Genomic DNA, 21,824 nt, shown 5'->3' on the forward strand with positions numbered 1-21,824 from the left:
AGCAACGATGTTATAAATGATAATCTCATAATTTTTTAATTTAACGAAATTGTTTGATCAGTGAAACATTATTTTATACCATAAGAAATTGTTATAAAGAGCAGTTGGCTCTCAGAGTAGACTAAATCCCGATCCTTTGACATTTTAAGTCTTTTTTGCTAAGTTTTGCGGGATTTTAAGATCTTTAGATTTTAAGTTAGTTGAGTTTTCTCTTAAGGAATTAGCAACAGTATTAGCTATTGGTTGAAGCCTTACAAACTTCAGCAGGAGATTGAACATAGATTATCACTGAGGGTTTTCTTATCTTGAATCAGCAATCTAAAGTTACAGACCTTGAATACCTAAGAGCGACTAATTGAATCGACGAGATTTTTAGTCAGTCGATCCCCGGAACAACCAGGCCGGCGTAATGCTCGAGAACAAATCTTGATATATCGGTTACGCTGAGATTCATGAGCAGCCGCAACTTTTGGTCCACCGTCCCGGACAACAGCAGCAGGCCTCGGACAACAAAAACTACAGTGGCGCAAACAGTAACGATTCTTGAATTCAATTAAGTGGACCAGTAACAATGGCCGGCTAATGTAAAGTAGTCACTGGAGAATTTTTCTTTCGAAGTCATGAGGTAAACTCAAGAAGGAGCAAGTTGTCCTACTCAAATTGCTCTCCAGACACCTCACCGAGCCAGAAGGCTACCTGACTCAAAACAAAACAATGGCTGCAGAAACTGCCTATCAAAGCTGTTTCGAGACTTACGAAAACTTAGATGACAACATCAGCGGAGTTTACAATGAAAACCAAAGTGTTTCGACAATTTTGACAATGAAACCAAGCGTATATTGGAAGATAAGAGTAAACTTTTTATACCGATAGTTGACAAAGTACCATTTCTCCGAGACATTGAAAGTTTCCGACAAAATTTCCGGCTGTTGAAAAAACATATTTCGAGCATTCAAATCAGTGAAAGTTGTTGCCATTATTTTTAGTGAATAATCAAATTTGGTGAAGAAGTTGAAAGCAGAAAAAAACTTAAGCGACTCCAAAAAACAGACATTGTGTAATGAGCTTGAGCAGTTAGTAGGAAAACTAGATGAGATCTACGCAAAGTGGATTCGAATTATAAATCCAGAAGATTGCACTCGAGAGTTTGCGGGGGTCAGTGATAGTAGAGTTACTATCGAGACTTGATCAAGCAGTACGGTACGGGCACAGCATGAGCAGCCGCAACACCCCTTTCATTTTAGATATTTTTTCTCTAGCAAGACATTTTTATGCCCAAAACGTTTCGACAACTTTCTTGCTTTTCTGACTATTTTAAACAAAAAACATAAAACAAAAACCATTAGTTTAATACACAGTTTTTGTTGAGTTCCTTTTTTTTTACTTTCTTGTTTTGTTGGCAACCACATCCTTCTTCAGTGTCATATATGCCGAATTAATGATTTTTTCAATGAAAAAGTTTAGCAAAACCTTTCTTCTTTCAAAGCAATAGCTGCAATCATTTAATTAGTTTTTCGATGTTGAGGTTAAATAAAGTTGGTGTAATTACATTTTTTGGTTAGATCATGATAATACTGTCATATTTTGATTCATAAATGTGTGTAAAATTATTTTATAACCTCTATGCTGTTAATTTTCACACGCTTTTTATTACTAAATCTAAGATATAGTTATTTTGCTCTTCGCTCTTCGTATAAAGAGTTCACAAACTTTTTTTCCTAATCTCCAAAATTTTTTCAAACAGTGAAAGAAAAGCAGCAAAATCTAATCTGCCAAAACAAATTCAAGAAAGAAATTATCCGAGAAAGAATTTACAAGATGTTTAACCTTTTTAAACTCAGTGACTTTTTTAGTAATGAATCTTTGGTCGCTGGCTGCTGTTTTGAAGAGGGTCAGTGAATCTCAATTGCAGCTTGGTATTAATTTCTTTGCAAAAATATATGTGAAAAATTTTGTTAAAAATTATTTTTTTTTCAGGCAAAATTAAGTCAAAGTTATTTTTTTGTTTATTGTGCAAACTGTTAAGTTTGGGCAAACTGTCTAATTTCTGGAAAATTATTAGTTTTAAGCATAAAAACTTTCAGAAGCTCTATTATAACTGAATTATAGACTGATGACTGCAGTTCTTAGAAGCGTTAAAATACACAAAATAGTTCAAAAAATTGAGCAAGTTCTACATTTTGATTCTCCAAGAGTTTTTCTTAACCGAGTCTTTGCTTTGTATTAGAGTTTCAGTTGAGACTTTATCACTGTATCTGATTGGCGCCAGCAACTGAGTTACCGATTATTTAAAAAAATTGATTTAAGAAAACTGGTCCAATGGTTATTTCACTCACAGGGGGTAGTAAATTCATTTCTCATGTAATTTTAGGCAACTTTAATGCCTTCAATTTGATGCAGGTGAAGAAACGTGTTTTTTCGCGTTGTTTTTGCTTTTTCAAATAAAAGTTTTTATTTTTTTTGCTTGTTCGATTCTTTTTGTTTTTGCAAGAATAACAGAAAATTTAAAAAAAAACTTATCAAACTTGAAAAATGAAACTTTCTAAATTAATTTGCAGTAATTCTTAAAAAAACTGTTACAGGAAATGTTGCGTTCAAGGAAGTGTTGCAAAGCTTTCGCTGTCGTTTTTTGTCTTTTGTTACAAAAAGCATTGATTTTGTAATTTAGTTTCAGCAGACAATTGGTCAATGCTCTTGAGGTTGCAAGCCAGCGTTTCACATCTGGAATTAATTGGAGTTTATTTCCGCTTGTCTGCTTTTGATATTTGGAATCCTTTAGTTCGTCTGGAAACTAAAAGCTTGAGTTTTTCTTTATAAACATTTTGTTCATGAAATATAAATGTCACTGACCCTTTCTCTATTAGTTTTTTGATTTTCTGGTTTATCAATACAATTTGATAAGATTTCAAAAAGTTCTTTTCTGATTTTTTTTCGATTGAATAATTTTTTTTAAAATAACAATTTAATTTGTTCCTTAATGTTTCTTGATTTCTATTTTTTCGCTTTACGCTCTTTTGGGAGACCACGTCATGCTTCAGTGTCTTTTCAGCCGAATTAATGAGATTTGATTTTTTTAAAACCGAAACCGCGTTTATTCCATGAACAAAAGCTGCCTTCACTTTATTGGTTTTTCATTGAAGAGGTGAAGTTTCAAAACACGGTTATGTGGTTGTTTTCGAGCTGTCTTTTTTTACTAATATCATTGATTATGCAGCGACGTTTTCTTTTTGTGTCGGAATGAAGATTCCGATAAATGGATCTTAAAATATAATTTCAACATTTCCAATTTAAGGTGGCGTCCGTTTTAGTTTAAAGTCAGTCGAGAACAACAAATCAAAGTAAACTGCTTTAAAATTTAAGCCAAAAAAGCTGCATTATTATTTCCATTAATGATAGCCTTAATCACATTGAAGAATATATTTGCAAGGCCGAAAACAAACAAATGAATTGTTAGGTATTCAGATTTGGATTTAAATTTTTTGTGTTTTAAATTTGCTCCAAACAGTAAACAGTTGGTAAATATTTGAGGTATGCCGGCTGAGTTTTCGATTTCAATTAATTTGAACTTTTTGGTAACCTTTTTCGTCTTATACATGAAAGGATTTGTAGAATACTAAACCGGCTCCTTTTCATGCTATATTTATCTCAGTCGCCAAGTGATTGAGAAAATAAAACTCATTAAAAAGTGTCTTATTTAGAAGCCTGGCGGGATTTTTCCACACTAGGTTTCCTCAAACTTGTTTATGATTAGAAAAAAAAATAAAAAAAATTTCTCATCCTATGTATTCTCTGAAAGTTAGCGCATTTTTAACTAATGCGTCCCCCCACCTACTAAAAAATTATATTTAACAGAATCATTCTTTTAATTATATATAAAGTAGTAGTCAACCGATTACATGGTCTTTAGTTTTACATGAGAGTTAAAATCGAATTGAGTTATTGAGTATAATTTGTTGTAGAACATGTAACTAAAGTTTTGGTATAAAGCCCTTGCGAAATATTTTTTAGATGTAAGCGTTTTTGGAAAATTCAGCGTTTTTTAATAGCTTCAACTTCTATCACAAAAACTTGTGCAGTAGACAGCATCATTTTCAAGACCTTCAAAAACCCACACAAAGCGGCTCCGTGAAGTATACTGTTTCTAGGTCTTCTGTCAAACTTTTCCAAATTTACGACTAAACAGGCGACAATTATTTGTAGGTATTAACGTCTTAAATAAAGTGTTTGTACTGAATAATCTCGAGTTATTCAGCTTATTTCAAATTTTGGCGGCTGTTTTTTCAGTTCATATTGTACAAAAATAGTTAGAACTGAATTCTTTGAGAAGCCGCATTGCAACTTTTACAAATGAATTAAGATAACAATAAATGATTGAAAGATGCAATTGGAAATGCTCCGAAAATGTTTTTTATTTTGTAAGTTTTCAGTTCATTTCTGTCAATTGTTGATTGTTTACTGCTCTTGTTTCTCTCTCATCAGCTTGATTGTCTTTCAAATAGTCTTTAAAAATAAACATTGTGTCATTCAATTTTTTTTTGTCGATTATACAAACGTATGGTCATAATCAAAACGCAAACAATTTGTGATAAAAGTAATAATCTGGTAATAAATAGCTTTATGAGCTTCTGGCTACTTTTAATTTGGCTCGAACTAAATAATCAGTTTAAACTGAATACGAAAACATACGGCTTAACTGCAAATCAGTATTGATTTAAAATCAAAACGATTGAGACAATAAATGCTAAAATAGTTTTGCTGCGATTAACTTTTTTTTCGAAATCCAGAAAAATAAACAGAGTAATATCATATAATAAAATTGTTAACGTGGGTTATATAAACACAGTAATGATGTCAAATTTCTGGTTTTCCGAGATTTTGTTGTTGGTGGTCACAATTGCAACAAATGGAATTGATGTGAGTCAATCTTACCTTGAAGAGGGAAAAAATTTAGCTCGAGAAAGAAGAAATTCGGAGGAGTCTCAAATTATTCGTTTGCATGGAGGCGTTCAGTTTTGTCCAGAAACAATGATTAGCCGAAATAGAATGAGATAAAATCCAACCGGATAAAAAGCAACAAAAAATAAAAATATGTGAAAAAAATTAAAGGAGAGAAAACTTTTCAAAAGACACCGATACAAAAATGGCAACTTTTCATTTATATTTTTCAAATCAATTTCCAATGATCAACCTTGCCCTTTCGTGTCGAGTTTTAAAGGAATAGTATAAATGGTGCAATGAAATATTCTTTTGGTGGTGATTAATTTTACAGTGGATTCTTCATGGGTGAGTTTTAAATGTTGTCAAAGTCCAGGTGAAAATATCTGGGCTATTTTAACGTCTTTTTCTACTACATATTATCTCTGTCTTCTCTTCCTTAACTCATCTTTTTTAAAAATTTGTTGGTTTTTTATGACTGTAGCAAAGAAGTTAGCGTTCAACTATTTTTACATCATTTGATGTTGGCGCGAATTTTTTTTGGCAGTGGATTCTTGGCAGGTGTGCAACCTCGGAAGCGTTGAATTATTATTATCCACCGTTTAAACGAAGAAGAAATTCACTGCAACTTGCCGCAACGAACCTGATCTGTCGATTTTTTCCAATCCAGTTTGAGCGTCCTATAGTTGAGGGTAATTAAATCTCTATAACTTCTCATTAGTCTAATAAGGAGAGACTAAAATTGGGGTGAAATGAAAGATTTGCGAATATATTTTCCAACCTCAGTCTTTTCAACCATTTTTTATCTGTAAATTAATAGCTCATGAGGTGAGGGCTGGCATTATTGCATATAATCCCACTTCAGCGGATCTTGCCGGGAAATTCTGAAAATTTTGGCCAAATCAAAAAGCTTTGCCGTTTGAAAATTGAATTTTCTGAATGCCTCGTCCGGGCAAAAATACCAGAGGAAGAAGAAAGTATGAGGACTTGAAAAAGGATTCAGACCTCAGAACATGATGGAGATTTACAGGGATGAAATTGATATTCCTTTGTTAGATATATTGCCAGTGTATCCCATGTTGCCCCCTTTATGCTAGTTTTGTGTTTGAATCTTTTTTGTTCAATTATGTGTTTTTGTGTCAATTTAATTTTGAAATCCATCTCAAAGTATGGAGTTGGCAACCTCCTTGCGTCCTCACGGAGTTACGTCGAATCTTCATATCGATACTCACTAGTGAATTTGATCCCGGCCGTTAACCCTTTGATGGTTGCTCTAAATGGCAACCCAGTTTTGCAACATTTAAAATTGAAACTTGCAAAGCATAGCCGCTATAAAAAAAGTCAATCTGGTTATCGTAATTTAGCTTACATCCTCTCGTTGGGAAAGTAGAAGTCTTTCCGTTTTTTAGTCTAAGGCAATTTTTGAGTTTTTTGTTTCAATTCAAAACACAACATAAGGTACAACATAAGTACAACAAAGAGGTCAGACTTGTGAATTGGTTTTTTCTCGATGAAATACATTGAGATGAAAAAAACTCTCTCATCATTATTCTTCGGTTTCAACAAACGCAAGGTGTTTAATGCCTCATTCTTGAAGGTCATTTGTTTTATGTTATTTATGTATTTTTAACTTTAGCTTTTCTAACTGTTCATTTGGACGCCGAAATAGCTCAAAGATTTTGGGGCGAATAAAAGGCTGGGTTAAATGACTGAGGATGAATATATAAACGGAGTTAAAATATGAGGGGTTAAATAATCGGGTTGAAAATAAGTGGAGCCGTTGTTTTCGTCTATATAGTGCTAAATACTTTCTTGTTTGATAGGGTATCCTAAAAATGTTCGGAAGTTTTTTTGCCGAATTAAAAAAATTTTGTGACTGTTATTTCCACAAAGCCTCAAGGCTGTTATCTGGAGTTGTTTTCTTCAGTTTAATTTCTGTTTTTAGGCTTTCTATTGAACTATTGACTTTGTTATCTTAATTTATTTACATTGGTTCCATTAAACAAAAAAAGTTCTTTTCATTGGTTCAAAGGAACCAAATCATTGTTTGGCTGTTACAAACGTTTTTTTAATTTTCTAGGATGTTTTTTGAAGGACATTTAGGCATCTCACAGGACTTAAATTAGGCGGGGATCTTATGCAGAGATTTTGTGTGGCGGAAACAGGCTGTACTCCCGAAGGCCCACCAGATAAGCAACTTTCCTGCCACTATTGCTTTTTGAGGCAATAAGGGCTATAAATTTTTTGAAGGCTATAAATACTAAAAGCTATAAATTGCAAATACTTTTATGAATTCCCATCCTGAATTATAGTGTCAACAAAACTGACCAAATTAGGAAATTCGGCGCCATTTATGGCGGTCTTATACAGCCGCAGTATCGCTTCTGGTTTCAATTCTCCCCTCTGCTTGGCTTCTTTTATAGACCGATGTACAGTAATTACGACAGCATCTTGTTTTCAAGGAATTCAACCCGCAACAAAACTATACGGGTCGTTGGAATTTCGCCCCGTTCATTCCGGAGAAGAAAGTGAGTTTCGAGTGAAGCAACTCAGGGTCCATGGTCAATACAATGAGGCGACCCGCCAAAACAACATTGCCTTGGCTATGTTTGAATGCGAAGCTGGTAAGAAGTAACTTGGAGATACTGTTTTCTTTATATTTTTTTGTCAAAGGTTTCTGAATTAATACAAATCTTTGTTATCAAACTTTGATTCGGAATCAAAAGTTTTTGCTCATTAAAAGCTCAAATAAGGAAGTGTTTGTTTTGTTCAAGAATTCTTCATTCTTCTCAATCGCTCTCTATAACATCAGTCTTTTTCTCTTTAAATTTCAGAATTCTTCCTTTTTCAATCTTCATTGAACTCTTGAAAATTATTTATGTTCTCCCCGCTTGTTGGGTGAGACAATACTTACAAAAACACAAACACCTTGATGGGGTACTGTGATCTTTTTGTGATCTAAGACCATTCTAGGACTGTTTTCTACCCCCTACAAGCACCAGAATGAGCCTTTTCCAGATTTTGATTAGTTACTTTGATTTTTTGGGGCAGTAGAAGGAATGTGACCGTCCCGCTCCGTATTTGGCGGAGTTGTAATTTGTTTGGCTGAAGGGCTCATGAGCACTATTTATCATAAATTATCAATGAACACTGAATTACTGAACTTAAAATATCTTTGAAAATTCCAAATACCGAATTATTTTGCTATCATAACTAACTTTTACAGATCCATTTTGATAAACTGACAGTACGATTACCATCTTTTACATCGATGGAATTATTTTTCCCATAACGTACTTGGAAAACTCTGTTGAACCTTGTTGAAGTTAAGTCCTCATGATCGTGACATTAGATCAGGATATTTAATTGTCTCGCAGGGGACCAACTTGAGTCTTTTTTAATTATTGTTTTCCACATTTGACTCAATTAATGACAGAAAATTTTCCAGATTCTGCAGCAATGGATAAAAAACAAAATCCGCAAATGTGATTATTACATTACAATGGTGAATACTACTGACGGACAACTAGGAGTTCAATGTACATTATACAGCTTTTTAAAGGTTGATAACGCTACTTTGTACTTCACCTTTTGTAAGAAAATTCAACAATATTGTATTCAATTTAGTATAATTGTAGTTCGATAGATTATGCAAAGGTAAGTATTTGATCCAAATTTTTCTGCTTATTCGTTGCAAGTTAGCGTGCCTATTTTTCGCTCATATTGGAAAATATTGCAAAGAGGCAAGAACAAAATGGGTGTTTCGATAAACCCAGGGAACAGAAAGGCCGCTTAATATTTTTTAATATATGATTAGTTTTAAATCTTTTAGCATATAATAAAATACTCCGCAATCTATATTCATGAGTGTGTGTATATATATGTGTGTGTGTGTTTGTGGTTGTATGTATGTGTGTGTGTGTGTGTGTGTGTGTGTGTGTGTGTGTATACAAATAAGAACAAAAAACCTAACAAAACCTTTGAAGACGATTCGAGAATCTTCTTCAACCTTGATTACATTCGAAGATAAGAGTTTTATTTTGATCCGATAGTGCATTGATGCAGGAACTGACGCTTTTTTTCAATCATAGTCAAAAGTCCTTAGGGTCTTTTGAGGGCTGAAAACAGCCGATTCTAATGCTATTGAAGATAAATGACCATTTTTAGCGTTGGTTCTCACTAGGCCAGAAACGATTCGCAAAGTTTTCACAGAAAAGTGCATCCGAGTTCTGCATCTCTTATTGATCAATTTTTTGGAAGGAATTGATTTCTTTTGTTTAAAATTTATCAAGGATAATTGTTATCCGAGTTGAGATTTCAGTCATAAGAAATTGTCGGTTTTTGTGGGTTTGGCTTAGCAAAAACTGATCACCACCCTTACGTATTTTTTGTCGACTAGAACGTTTATCGTCGTTTTTGTTATGAAACGGTGGTTTTTGTCTATTTGGTATAGATGGATGCTTTCTCGATGTTTTGCACAAATATCTTCATAATAGGAAGCAGTTCGTTAGAGCTGATAACGCAAGCCCAAGGATTCTTGAAATCACAATTGGCGTTCCCCAAGAATCCCATCTTTGCCCTCATTTTTTCCTGCAAACTTTTCAAAACCACCCCAGTTGTCCTAACGTTCATTGATCCCTATCTGTTATTTTGATGACCTGAAGATACTTAGAATAGGGCACAGTGTAACAGAATTGCAGGCAGTCAAGTATGCAGTTCAGAGACGGGTAGCTGCCAATAAAATGCAACTTGTGTAATACTAGTTCTTCGGGGACAGAGAAGAATTTTGAACTCTCAAATAAAAGCTTAAAAAGCCTGCAAGAGGCCAAGAATCTGGGAAATGGCGTCCAAAAAGTATGACATGGCGGGCTCATGTAAATAATAGTCTCGAAAAGGCAAACAGAGCCTTGTATTCGAAAGGGACAAAACTTCTGAAAATCAACTGAGGATTCTTAACTTTATGCCATTGCCAAAATATCAATTAGGAATAACGTCATTTTTAATTGTACGAGTTGATATTGAAAAGCAATTATGTTTGAGACTAATTTGAGCTCGTTGTTCCATCGCACAGCGTTGCAGAAACTAAGCAAACTCAAAGCTTTTGCAACAACGCTCGGGGTTGGACAAAAACAAACGACAACCGATGATTCTTATTCGATAGTCGATACTGATGAGAAACGACGATAGTTGACACTTCTTACATAAGTTATCGACAATACCGAAGAGAACGACTATAACGGACAGTTTTTACTTACATAATAAACTGTTAACGACGGTAATCGACAGTTTTTATATAAAAGACAGACAAAATGGAGAAAAAACCGGCGAAAAAAGGCGCCTCCTGGATCACTCTTTCTCAACATGGATTATTCAACACCCTATATCTATCATCATTTTAACCCTTTAAAGTCTCAATTTTTAAAATTTTTTTTCTGGCAATTTTTTTTTCTGGCATATAAAATTTTAAAAACATATATTTTTGTGCTTTTATTTTTACCACACAAAGTTAACTACAGTTTTCTTTTTCAAATCTCCCAGTTTATTTGACGGCAACAAAATTTATGTTGGCAGGGCCTTTTTTCGTTTAGCCATTTTTGGGTTTTTGAATTATTTTCAAGAGATACGAGAATGATACCATTTGGGTTAATTAAATAAATCTTACTGCTTCTCAAAAAATTCAACTTGACTAAAACTATAAGAAAATCTAATTAATTCTAAAATGGAAACCTTAATTGTGGATTCCATTCCAACTACCACATAGTTTCAGATGAATATCAATCGGAAGTGGCCACTGGGAAAGTGCAACTTCCTTCTGGGGAACATATTGAAGAAAGAGCTGACCTCTTTGGCTGGCGTAGGGTGGAATATATGAAGCAGCTCTCATCTCAACTCGTCTTCTCTGAGGCCACAATCAAGAACAGGTGAAGAATTAAACATCTCCTGAGATCTACGAACCGAAAATTACTTGAGGAACCGGGAAAATATTTTGCATATAAAATTTTAAAAACATATATTTTTGTGCTTTTATTTTTACCACACAAAGTTAACTACAGTTTTCTTTTTCAAATCTCCCAGTTTATTTGACGGCAACAAAATTTATGTTGGCAGGGCCTTTTTTCGTTCAGCCATTTTTGGGTTTTTGAATTATTTTCAAGAGATACGAGAATGATACCATCGAAGAAAACTTGAAAACATGATTTGATCTTCGGCAATATTTTTTCAACTTCAAAGCCGTTGAAAATGCAATTTAACAATACTGATTAAATGTTGAATATCTGTTCAAAAGTTCATTCAGAAAGAGAATTCATAAGCTCCTTTGGCAGTTTATAACAGAAACATTATTTCAGCTAAAAGATCAACTTTTTTCTTTATGTTCTCCTGGAAATTAATGACTGAACAAAAACCTAGAAAGTGTGCATAACATCGGAAAAACTTTTTATTGTTGAGCACAGAATAGGTCCAATTTTTTGAGAAAGCTATAGTGGGAAAAATTCAGTTCTAAAAAAAATCATTCGCATTTTGCGACCGCCCGTTCGTTGCATTTGTTTACTGCCGTGAATTTCTTCGAGCAGTGAGATTCGTTTCTGGTAGAGCAATACGAGCCAGGGAGGTTCTGTTGGTTTAAAAGGAAAAAGTAGTCGAAGTAATTTTCTTTGGTTGAGAAAGAAGATGCCTTTTTTCTATACAAAACTATATACTATGGGAATTTCGTGATTTTATCAATTGTGCATTTATAATGTTTTCATGGCAGGAAAAAAAGAAAAAACCCGTAGACACAAATTAAAGACATTTTCCGTTTAAAAGCGAGGCGACATCTATGCCGCACTCTGATCTAATAAAATCATCCGATCTTAACTTTTGACTCTTAAAAACTTTCATCTGGAAAGTTTCAGCTTTCTCGTTATGAACAATATTTTCTAAACTTTTTTTTACGAGTATATTTCTTCCGACCTAATATTTAGGAGAGATTTTAGGAGACTCAGAGCAATTTTATTGGGTAATTGTTCCGACCCCTCATGAGGGGGAAGGAACTATATACTCAAATGGGTTTTTTTTGTTCAGTCAATTTTGGCCGATCGATATATTCATCGTAGAGAGTTGAGACTGGTATCATTAGAAAGCTTGTCCAGCGTAGAAAATGGAAATAAAAAAATTGTTCTAATTTTCGTTTTTTTACAGGGAGTCAGCGAGGTTTAAATTTTGAGAAAATAGAGTGAAATCCGGTGAGATTTAATTCACTTCTTCCAGAATTTTTGACTGAAACTTTGCCAATTTTGCAAAATTTTCCTATTTTTTTAAAAAGTGTTGTTGATTTTTAATTGCAAAGAGTTTTTTGTAGGCTATTTTTATTAATTTTTTTATCAAAATATCTGGCTAAATATTTCAAAATTAGGATTTATTCATCAAAAACAGCACGAAATAAGTTTCTTTAGTCCATTTTGATTAAATTTACAGAAAGTACAGACCCAAGCACCACTAAAACAATCTTTTTTGGCTCAAAATGGGGCGTTTCAACTTCAAATTCCGTTGAGAGTGATCTGTAATTAAAACTTTGCCGTTTTTTGCTAAATATTGTTGTTGATTATCAAAAACGCAGCATCTATTTTTGAGTTTTTTTAACAAAACATCATTATCAAAAAAAATTCTAATAATTAAGTAATCCTATTAGACAAACAGAATTTGCAGGGCTAGTTTTGAACCAATCTTGGACTGGTATAATCCAAAAAAAGTTCGGATTGTAATCAGTCGGTCTTTTTTTTTAAAAAAATTGATATTTTCTACATTAATTAAGTAACAGAACATTTCAAACCAAAGCTCACTAATGATAGGTCTAATTGGATTCCTAAATAGCTCCAAATTGTTGTATCTAAATGATTACTTGAAATTTATGGTTGTTTTGACTTTTAAAAGTATTTGATTTTTAAATAAATATTGAACTTATTGAACTTTGCCTCTATTTTTCTCTTAATTTGGTCAACTTGTAGCTTATTGTCAGCAATAAAAGAATGCTTCTTCCTTCTATTGAAATCAAATTCAATCTTTATTGCGGTTTTAAGCCTTAATTTGTGTTTTTCTGGCTTAGATATTATTAGATTTCACATTTAAAAAAAGTTTTTTAAGGTATTTGACCATTTTTCCTATTATATAGATTTGTCACATTATCATGTTATTGACAGTGCTTATATCACATTATTGGCTTTTAAAATAAGCCAAAATTGTTAATATTAAAATGCATGAAGATATAGATTATGGTTTTAACGGCTTCGACACTACTTTCCCGAAGAATTTATTTGAATTTTTTAAATTTTGTCTTTAACTGTCCTTTTTACTTTGTCTTTTTAGTCGTATGAAAACTCCAGTACAATGATCAGGTTTCATTGGCTTTTCATGAAAGAATAGATGATCCGATATTATGATATTAGTAGGTAGCTGATAGCTTTTATGACTCTGAAAACAATTCTTTTATAAATTAAAAAAGACACTGCGTAACTTCGCAATTTTGCTCCTTTTATTGTCTTTTTGATATCTGGTCTCGTTAATTACAAGCCAAATGTGACATTATTGTTGTCAAAGGAAGGTTTCAAGAGGGATTGGCGTCACACAATCTAATGTTTTCACAGAAATCGTTGACTCTAAAGTGCAATCGAACATATTTTGGCGGCAATAGTATGGCTTTACGGTTTCGAAAGCGTTTTCTGCCAAGTTTTAAATGATTTTTTGTTCGTCGTCTATTTGTTGTTCTTTTTTTAACCGCATAAAAAATTGATTATCGGCAATTCCTAATTATAATTCCCTTCTATAGAAGCATTGTTAATTGTAAACCAAAGGGATATTTCAGTTGATATCTGATGGTTTTCATTACATTGAAATTAATTGTTTTTTTTTTATATAAGCGATTTTTTCAACCTTATTGTTTTTGTTTTTTATTGTCTAAATGTTGCCAAGCTTTACTATTAACTTGTCCCATATCTTTATTGGTTGATTACAAGTTTTTTGGTTAATTACAGGTAAATTATTTTGTTTAATTTCAGTTTTATCTGACCCTATATTGACTTTGTTAATAAGTTTTTTCTTTTAAATGGATAAAATTTTTGATGTAATTAATGTTTGTTGTTGTTGTTTGTATTTTCTGTTCGTCTTGACTCGCTTTCCTAGTTTTCGCATATCTCATCAATCTATTTTAGTTTTATTTTACTCCACTGAGTTATTTGATTTGGAGTCTATCTTTTCGTTCTTTCAACAATTTTTTTTCGAAAAATATTTGATTTTTTGGGTTTTTCTACCTGTTCCTCTCTTGGTAGACAATTAATAGTTTATTAATAATTCTATAGAACAATTGGTCATCGTACACCTATGGGAAATTTCAGTTGTTTTCTAATGGTTTTCATTACTTTGAAATTAATTTTTTTGAAAAAATAAGCAAAATTTACAATTTACTGTTTTTGTTTTTTGTTGTCTAATTGTTACCAAGCCTTTTTATTGAGTAGTTCTATATCTTTTCTGGTGAATTAAAAGTTGTTTTTGTTTATTATCAGTTTTATCTTACATTATTTTGAGTTTGTTTTAAAGTTCTGTTTTTCAAAACGGACATAGTTTTTGATGTAATTGATTTTTGTTGCTGTTGTTTGATTTTGCTGTTCGTGTTGACTCGCTTTCTTAATAGTTGCACATCTCACCAGTCTAATGCACCATTATTCACTCCACCACTGAGTCATTTGCTTTGGAGGATATTTTTTGGTTCATACACCAATTTTTTTTGTAAAAAAAACTTGAATTTTTGGGTTTTTCTATGTTCCTCATTTGGTAGACAATCATACCAAAATTGTAGATGAGCGGGGTCGGAACCTTATGTGCAATTGCACATTACCGAGTCGCCTTGTTTATTTTACTTTCAATTCTGTTTTTGCCAAGTTTGCCATAGAAAAATCATGATAAATAACACTCCCATCATTTTAATTATACCAACATCTTGTTGAAGAGTAGTTAAGAACAATATTTTTGCAAACAACGGTAAATTTTAAGCTGAATGATTTAGGCTTGATTTTGTTCATTTGTCGGTTGCTTCACATTTTTCTTTTCCACTACTCTCATAAAATCTCTTTGTTAACTGTTCTCAGCAGCTAATATTACACTTTTACATCAGCGTGCATGTTCAATTGCTGGCTTGTAACTGAAATGATTAAGAGTTGTCTACCAAAATCAAAAATGAGCAAAATCAATTCTTAAAACATTATCACAGAAAGGTTCAGTTTACCCTCCTCTTTCCTCTTTCACGAAATAGCACTTGAAACCGCAGCATCTTCAATAAAAATCATATTTTTGGATTTGTCAAAAAAAGAATTTGAAAAACAGGTTATCAACCTTTTTACATTTTTATTAAGATACAATTTGCGTCAACGCAATTCAATTTTCAGTTTTATTTTTTTCATAAATTTTTCAGAAATAATTTTTTCAACAGGATATCATTAATCGAACAACGATAGGGCAAATTCGTTTGCAAAGAAATTTTGGAATATTGTCTGAAGGTGCGTTGAGAATAAAAGAATGCTGTTAGAAAAGCATGCAAAATAATTCTGAATATTAAGGTGTCACCACCTCTTCAAGCACAGTAAAATCTAAGTTAAACAAAAAAACTAAAAAATTGTTTTTTTTTGATAAAATATTCCACAGTTTCGAAATGGACAACAAATGTGTCTTTTTTGACAAAGTGTATAGATATTACAACAAATGTGTTTAGAATTACAACAAATGGGTCTTGTTTGACAAGGTGTTTAGATACATTCTAATGTATAAAAAACATAAAAGAACTCGCACAGACCCACACAGAAACGCTCAAAATTTTTAGACAGCAATTTAGAAACCGGAAATCAAAAACACGGGCCAGGGTTAAATGTAATAATGCAATGCTTTGAACGTCAGTAATAAATTGACGAAAGACAAAATCAACAAAAATAAATCAAATTTTGAATCAAAAATCTGTATTAATTGTCATTTTTGTATTCATGATGTCAATACCCGAGTCACTGAAACTTCAAGCTTGCTTGCAAACTGGTTTTTGGAAAAATAGAATGCAAGTGTGGACAACATTAGAAACACTACAAAAAGCATGAAACCCAAACAGAACTATTAAAAGTTTAACAAAAATTTGTCGAAGAAAACCTTTATGGGAAGATTTTCATTATGATTGTTTTGATGTACTTACTTTGTAAGTTTTGAAATAAAACTGATTACAATTTTCTTCTTTTTGAATTTGACTTCAGATGGTTTCTACAGTTTTTGGCCCTGTATGCTTTCTTTTTTGATCTAGCATGTCTATGTGGCGCAGTCTTTGAAACAATACTATTGGAAAGCCAATGACAGCCCATTTGAATGCTCACTTAGAAATTGATCAGGCCTTTTTTTGCAATTCTAAATTCCGATCAGTAATTCATGTAACAATTACCAATTTAATCAAATAAAAAAATTTTGAGCATTTTTCCTTGCTTAGACACTAATAGGATAATTTTGGCATTCTTTTGGACTTTCAAACGATTTGAGTTCTTTGGTACAATATTCAGCAAATTTTAACCTTTTTGTTTTTCAGTTGAAGTATATCCGTGTTTTTTAGCGAGCAGCTACAGATTGCAGATTTTACCTAAACGATGAACTTTTAACCGCTATACCTGCTCCTCGTCTTTGGTTTTCGTTAATTATTCTGAATTCTGCTTTGATTCAAATTTTTATAAAGTTCTGTTCAATAAAAAAATTAAACTCAGTTAGAAGGAAGTTATTGGACCGATAGAACCTATAACTATATTCTATATTTACGATGCGAGTGGTTTGTACGGACAGTTTGGCCTGAATTTGTCCTACTTAAAAACTAATTGCGAGTTTCCGAATACTCAGTTTCTGCAGCTCATTTTATCTTTTTCCGGCAGGTTGGCCAACGAAAAAGAGCAACATTGTTCACTTTAGTTCGCAATTAAGTAAATATGCACATTCCAGAAAAAGTCATTTGCAAATTTCAATTTAAATGGGCAAGCAGGTTCTTTTTCGTTTCAAAACCGGAAAACCTAATCCTACCATGGGGTTTGGCTAACATATGTTGCAGCTTAACTACTGGTGTGGTTAATGAAACTAAAGCTAGTTCTATTTCGAGTGACCAAGCGGTTTTGTTGGGTCCGCTGGATATATTGATGACACCTTCTAAAGGCTAGATTTCACGAACTGAAGACAAAAGTGAATATCAACAGATTCTGTTTTGGATGTAGGCGATGCAGTTCTGCTGCTGGAGAAGTTAGTTAAAGGGTTTCTGGCCACTAGAGGCTGTAACAAGGATTTAAACGGGACCAAAGAAAACCGCTAGGACTTTCCAAATAAAAAAGCTTTAGATTCATTATTCAGACTAGCAGTTACGCTGCAACAAGCCTTCCAAAAAGCCAGGCTAGGACTAGATTTTCCGGCTCCGATGATGTTAAAGCTCAGGTTTAAATTTTGTTTCACTTGAACATTGTGAGTTTACATATTTGTTTATTGAATTGTGTAAAGCGCCATAACTACTAACGAAAGAAACTAATGCAGTTCTCTGCATATAAGGACTAAATACAAATGGAAACAGTGAGTTTACGTTGTATTGCGGACCTAAATGAAAAGAAAAACCTAACTGAACTAGAAAAATGGAAACAAAATTAGAAAAAATTATGAAAACTAGAAAAACTTATGAGAAAAATCAGGTGCAGAATCGCAGCATTCAGCGCATTTCTTATGAACTGAAGTTGCTCATTATGATTCGATATTTTCTAAAACTAAAAACAGAGAAAGGTTTGTTTACACTCTGTTCCCGGTATTGCTTTTTCCGTGGGAACAACAAAAAAAATTTTGAGAGAAAAGACTTGAATAGGTCAAATATGATGCATAAAAACTGATTTATACAATCATTGTTAGCTTATGTCACAATAAAAGTTGTTGAACTCGAATATGTTGCTTCGGATTGAAATTAATTATCATATATCTTACCGAGCCCTTCGCTTTTTATGATATTTTTTTATAAACTTGTACGATTGAACATAATTGTCATGGTTTCAGGTAACGTTTTTTTTGTGGATGGACTGACAAAGTTTTATAATTTGGCTCGTAGTGGGAATTATGTATTGGTTTCCGTAGCTAATAACTCAGCAGTAACAAGATATTAATAAGATATCTTTTAGATTATTCCAGATAGTTTGAATCCTAATCGGAAAACTTTAGCAGGTCTTTTTTGTCGATAAGACAACTGTTTTTTGAAAATCGTTGTATTTCCTCGATTAGCTAAACGTTTAGTGTTGGGAGATGCTTCTCTATAGTTAATTTCAAGCTTAATTTTCTCTAATCAGAGTATTTGTTATTTCATGAACATTACAAATTTGGTTGATTGAAAATAATCATCAACTTGATGGAAACGAAATACTTAGTGGCATTTCTCTTGATATTTTGTAGTTTGATTTTACGTAATGCTAAGATTTTCCCTTTTGTTGGGAGTCCCTCCCTGTAGTTCCTATTTTATTGTTATCAATGCTTCTGATTAAATTGTGCAAAAAAACCTCATCGTTTTCTTCTATGATTAACTTTTTGAACTCATTGGGAATATTTGGCAGAATAATTGACAATATTGTTTAGATGAAAAACAGACATTTAAGAAGAATTGAGATAAAAGAAATTGTATCACAAATCTGTATCTCAATGCTACAGAAGAGCTTCAGTTGTCAATATTTGAATAAAAATTGACTACAGCATATCGCGTGAAGCTCAATTCAAATAGCTAATAGTTTAATATCATGATCATAATGAATTTGATAAGAGCAGGAGTGCTTTTTGTGCGTTTTGGGTGATAATTTTTGCGGGTCTATCAAAAAAAAAGTTCGTTAAATTTTTCGAGAAAATTGTGGATTTCTGTTTTCAGACTGGATAGAAGTCAGCGCGGCCTAATTTCAGAATGATGTGGGTTATCGGAGTTGCCCTCTCCTTCTTACGGAAAAGAATTTTGTCAAAGGAAGGAACATTTCTGCCTCTATTTTGTATTGAATTAATCGATTTTTTCACATTTATTATGTACAAAGTTATTACAAAAAATTGAATCTGAAACAAAAATGATCTAATTTTTATTCTTAATCGTAAACTAAATGAATGTGCGGTTGTGATTTCATTCAGAAGTATTCAATTTGTTTATTTGAAGAAATTTAATAAAATTGAACTTTGTAAATTAAGTTTTAAGAGTGTCTGTAATCGTTATCGAACTGAATAGAGTTTCTATAGTGTAAATACAAACTTATTTTAAGCGAATACACTCTAATTTATAGTTTTGATGAAGACCGTTACTTGTTCTTGCCTTGTAGACGCCAATTTCTGCAATTAAAACTTATTTTATTTCTGTTTGATAATTAAAATTATTTTATTTCTGTTTGATTATTAATCAATGGTAATTAAGATTGTGATTATCAAGTTAGTATCTGGTCAAAATCATCGTCACTAATGGCTGGCACATCGAATGTATTGTTTTTGCATATGCTTTGTATGTTTGACATTATATAAAAAATGCGTGAGTCAGCTACTTGAGTTAAAAATCGATAAAAAGTCAATTTATTCTCCTTGAGAAAATCCAGGCAAAATTTTTCTTCTATCAAAACTTTACAAGACCTCGCCTTTCATTGTTACTTCAAAAAATTAATTTCAGATTTTTACAAACCAGAAAATCTGAGGTTTTTTTTAAAATAATGAACAAACTAACGTCGGGCAAATTGTTTTCAAACAGCGATTTAGGGGTTAGTCCCGTAAACAGTTACCTTAAACTGAAAGAGGCTGGCTTCACTGGGTGAATGAAATAAGTGCTGGGAGGAGGGGGAGGGGGGGGGTGGCGTGGTATGAGCCACAAAAAGCGGGGTCCAGATTTCCTATATTGGTTTCCAAATCATAAAATTAAAAATATTCAGCAGTTTTTCTCAAAAGTATACAAAGAGATTATTAAAGCTTTTAGTGCGCTGACCATCTAGCAGCAGATACAGTTTTAGCATATGATCAGTCGAAGAAATTGATCCAGCAAAAATTGCATAAAAAGGATAATCAGGAATAACTAAATTTGTGTAAACTTTGTTTGAGAGCAATTAAAAACGATGTCAGTGATATTCTACCAAGAACTATGTTAGAACAACAGCACCCGTAACTTGTGAAAGTTATTAATTAACCACAAAAGCAAAGAAAGTTTATAGATTTTTCAAAGTTTTTGAAAACGAGAAAGGTGCTTTCAGATTGAAGCTCATTCTCAGCGCTAGTTCTGCATATTGATATCAGAATCATTATTACATGAGATTATTTCACTTAACATTAGCTTAAGCATTATTTCATTTGCTTAAGCTAATGTTAAGTGAAAATAAAAAACATAAGACAAGCTAAAAGAATCGGGTGATAAAAAAATAACTCTAATTTTTGAGCGCAAATACGGAAAATTTCCGAGAAAAAGGAATAGGATTTCTGTGTGATTAAATTTGTTTCGGCGGTCTTGTCTTTCGCAACTATATTGAAAATGGGTCAGCACTAATCAGCATCACTGATTTGCGAGCTTAGTATGCTAAGTGTTTCATCAACTAGTCTTAGGCTCTCGAATTAGGGCATCCTTGATGACCGACTGTTCTTCAGGGCTTCAATCGGTATATGTATATGTTAAACAACTAGAGCTTCAGGTCAATCTCTGCCGGATTGATCCTGTACAAAATTTAATCCTGTGCTCAATTTGACAACATATGATTCCAAGTTTTGAATTTTTGAACGTTTCTTATGAATAACAAAGTTTGTTTCTTCTACGGCGGACCATATTTAAGGGCTTTTTCACGGCCTTATGGTTTATAGGGATAGAGCTACTTTTTACTGCGCGCAAAATAGACTCATTTAAATTTAACTAAATAACCAACTCATGGAAACGCGGAAAGATACTTCAATTATAATGACAATAAATAAACAGAGCGCCTGAGTCAATAATATAAACATTTTTTAAAAAATTTAGAAGACGGTCTTTAAAAATGCTATGCTTTTTTTTAAAAAAAATGACGTCTTCTCAGTCTGTGATTGGCTGGAACATCATATAAAAGATTGCGGCTGAAATCTGTTTATTTTTGGGGAATTCCGATAACGAAGAGTGTGACTTGTGTAGTCAGCAATTAATTTAAAGTTATTCAACTGTGAAATCAGTGAGGATGCCAGTTCCAGCATATTCTGGCCAGTAACGTCCTGTCCACGACAGTTGTATCCCACTATCTTCATGTAGTGAGAATTTTGTGTGCCAACTGAAGAGAGAGCTGTGCCGCACAGGAGTGGGTTCGATGGTTCCAAGAGATTTATGATAATCTTTTTCATTTAACATTTTAACGTTTACAGATCAGATTCAACAGCTAACATTCTGATTAGCATCCTTTTTAGCTAGTGTGAGCAAACTCTTTCCAACACTCTAGTTGATACTAGATATCCCAACAAAAGAAAAAGGAAAAAGAAAAGAAGAAAAATTCTAGTTAGAAATAGCGAAAAGGAAGAGAGCAAAATCTCATGGAGAAAGAAAATGTAAATAAAATAATGAGTTCTCGAAGAGTTTTTGGAAAAACTAAAAGCAAGTTTTCTGTTTCAAGAACTCTTCCTTTTATTATCGAAATCTGTGTCTCTGGCTGTTGAGAACGCTGTCCCAGCTGTTATTTTTGCTGCTCGAGATCAACTTCTGGAGCGCAATTCTGCGGATTGCGAAACTTACTGTAAGTGCCGGTCTCGATCACGGTGGGCTGAAGAAGTTCGGGTGTAAAGCTCGCATTGCAGTGGGGAGCCGTTGCTAAGAAATTGTTGAGGGTCTCCTTTTGTTCCTTTGAGTGGCTCTGGTTCACTAGTTTGTTCGGAAT

At 32.9% G+C, this 21,824-nt stretch overlaps 1 protein-coding gene across 2 annotated transcripts; it reads left to right on the top strand.

The window, feature by feature from the left end:
- Positions 1-7,276: 7,276 nt before the first annotated feature.
- LOC142351011 (uncharacterized) lies at positions 7,277-18,960 on the top strand. 2 transcript variants are annotated; one of them, XM_075403053.1, is made up of 3 exons: positions 7,277-7,559; positions 10,697-10,856; positions 18,854-18,960. In XM_075403053.1, exons 1-3 carry the CDS (start codon positions 7,289-7,291, stop codon positions 18,888-18,890), a joined length of 468 nt encoding a protein of 155 aa, XP_075259168.1. In that variant the 5' UTR covers positions 7,277-7,288; the 3' UTR covers positions 18,891-18,960. The 2 variants fall into 2 exon arrangements, with proteins under 2 accessions (XP_075259168.1, XP_075259169.1); XM_075403054.1 differs by having other exon boundaries at positions 10,703-10,856.
- The last annotated feature ends 2,864 nt before the right edge of the window (positions 18,961-21,824 follow it).

Source organism: Convolutriloba macropyga, chromosome 12 (assembly GCF_964194025.1).
Source record: "Convolutriloba macropyga chromosome 12, txConMacr16.3, whole genome shotgun sequence".
NCBI lineage: Eukaryota > Metazoa > Xenacoelomorpha > Acoela > Convolutidae > Convolutriloba > Convolutriloba macropyga.

What these genes read in the sequence shown, in the direction of transcription:
- LOC142351011 (XM_075403053.1), top strand. Translation starts at nt 7,289, where the DNA reads ATGGCGGTCTTATACAGCCGCAGTATCGCTTCTGGTTTCAATTCTCCC. An exon ending in TATGTTTGAATGCGAAGCTG is followed by an intron (nt 7,560 to 10,696) that starts GTAAGAAGTAAC and finishes ACTACCACATAG; the next exon opens with TTTCAGATGAATATCAATCG. An exon ending in GAGGCCACAATCAAGAACAG is followed by an intron (nt 10,857 to 18,853) that starts GTGAAGAATTAA and finishes TTCTGTTTTCAG; the next exon opens with ACTGGATAGAAGTCAGCGCG.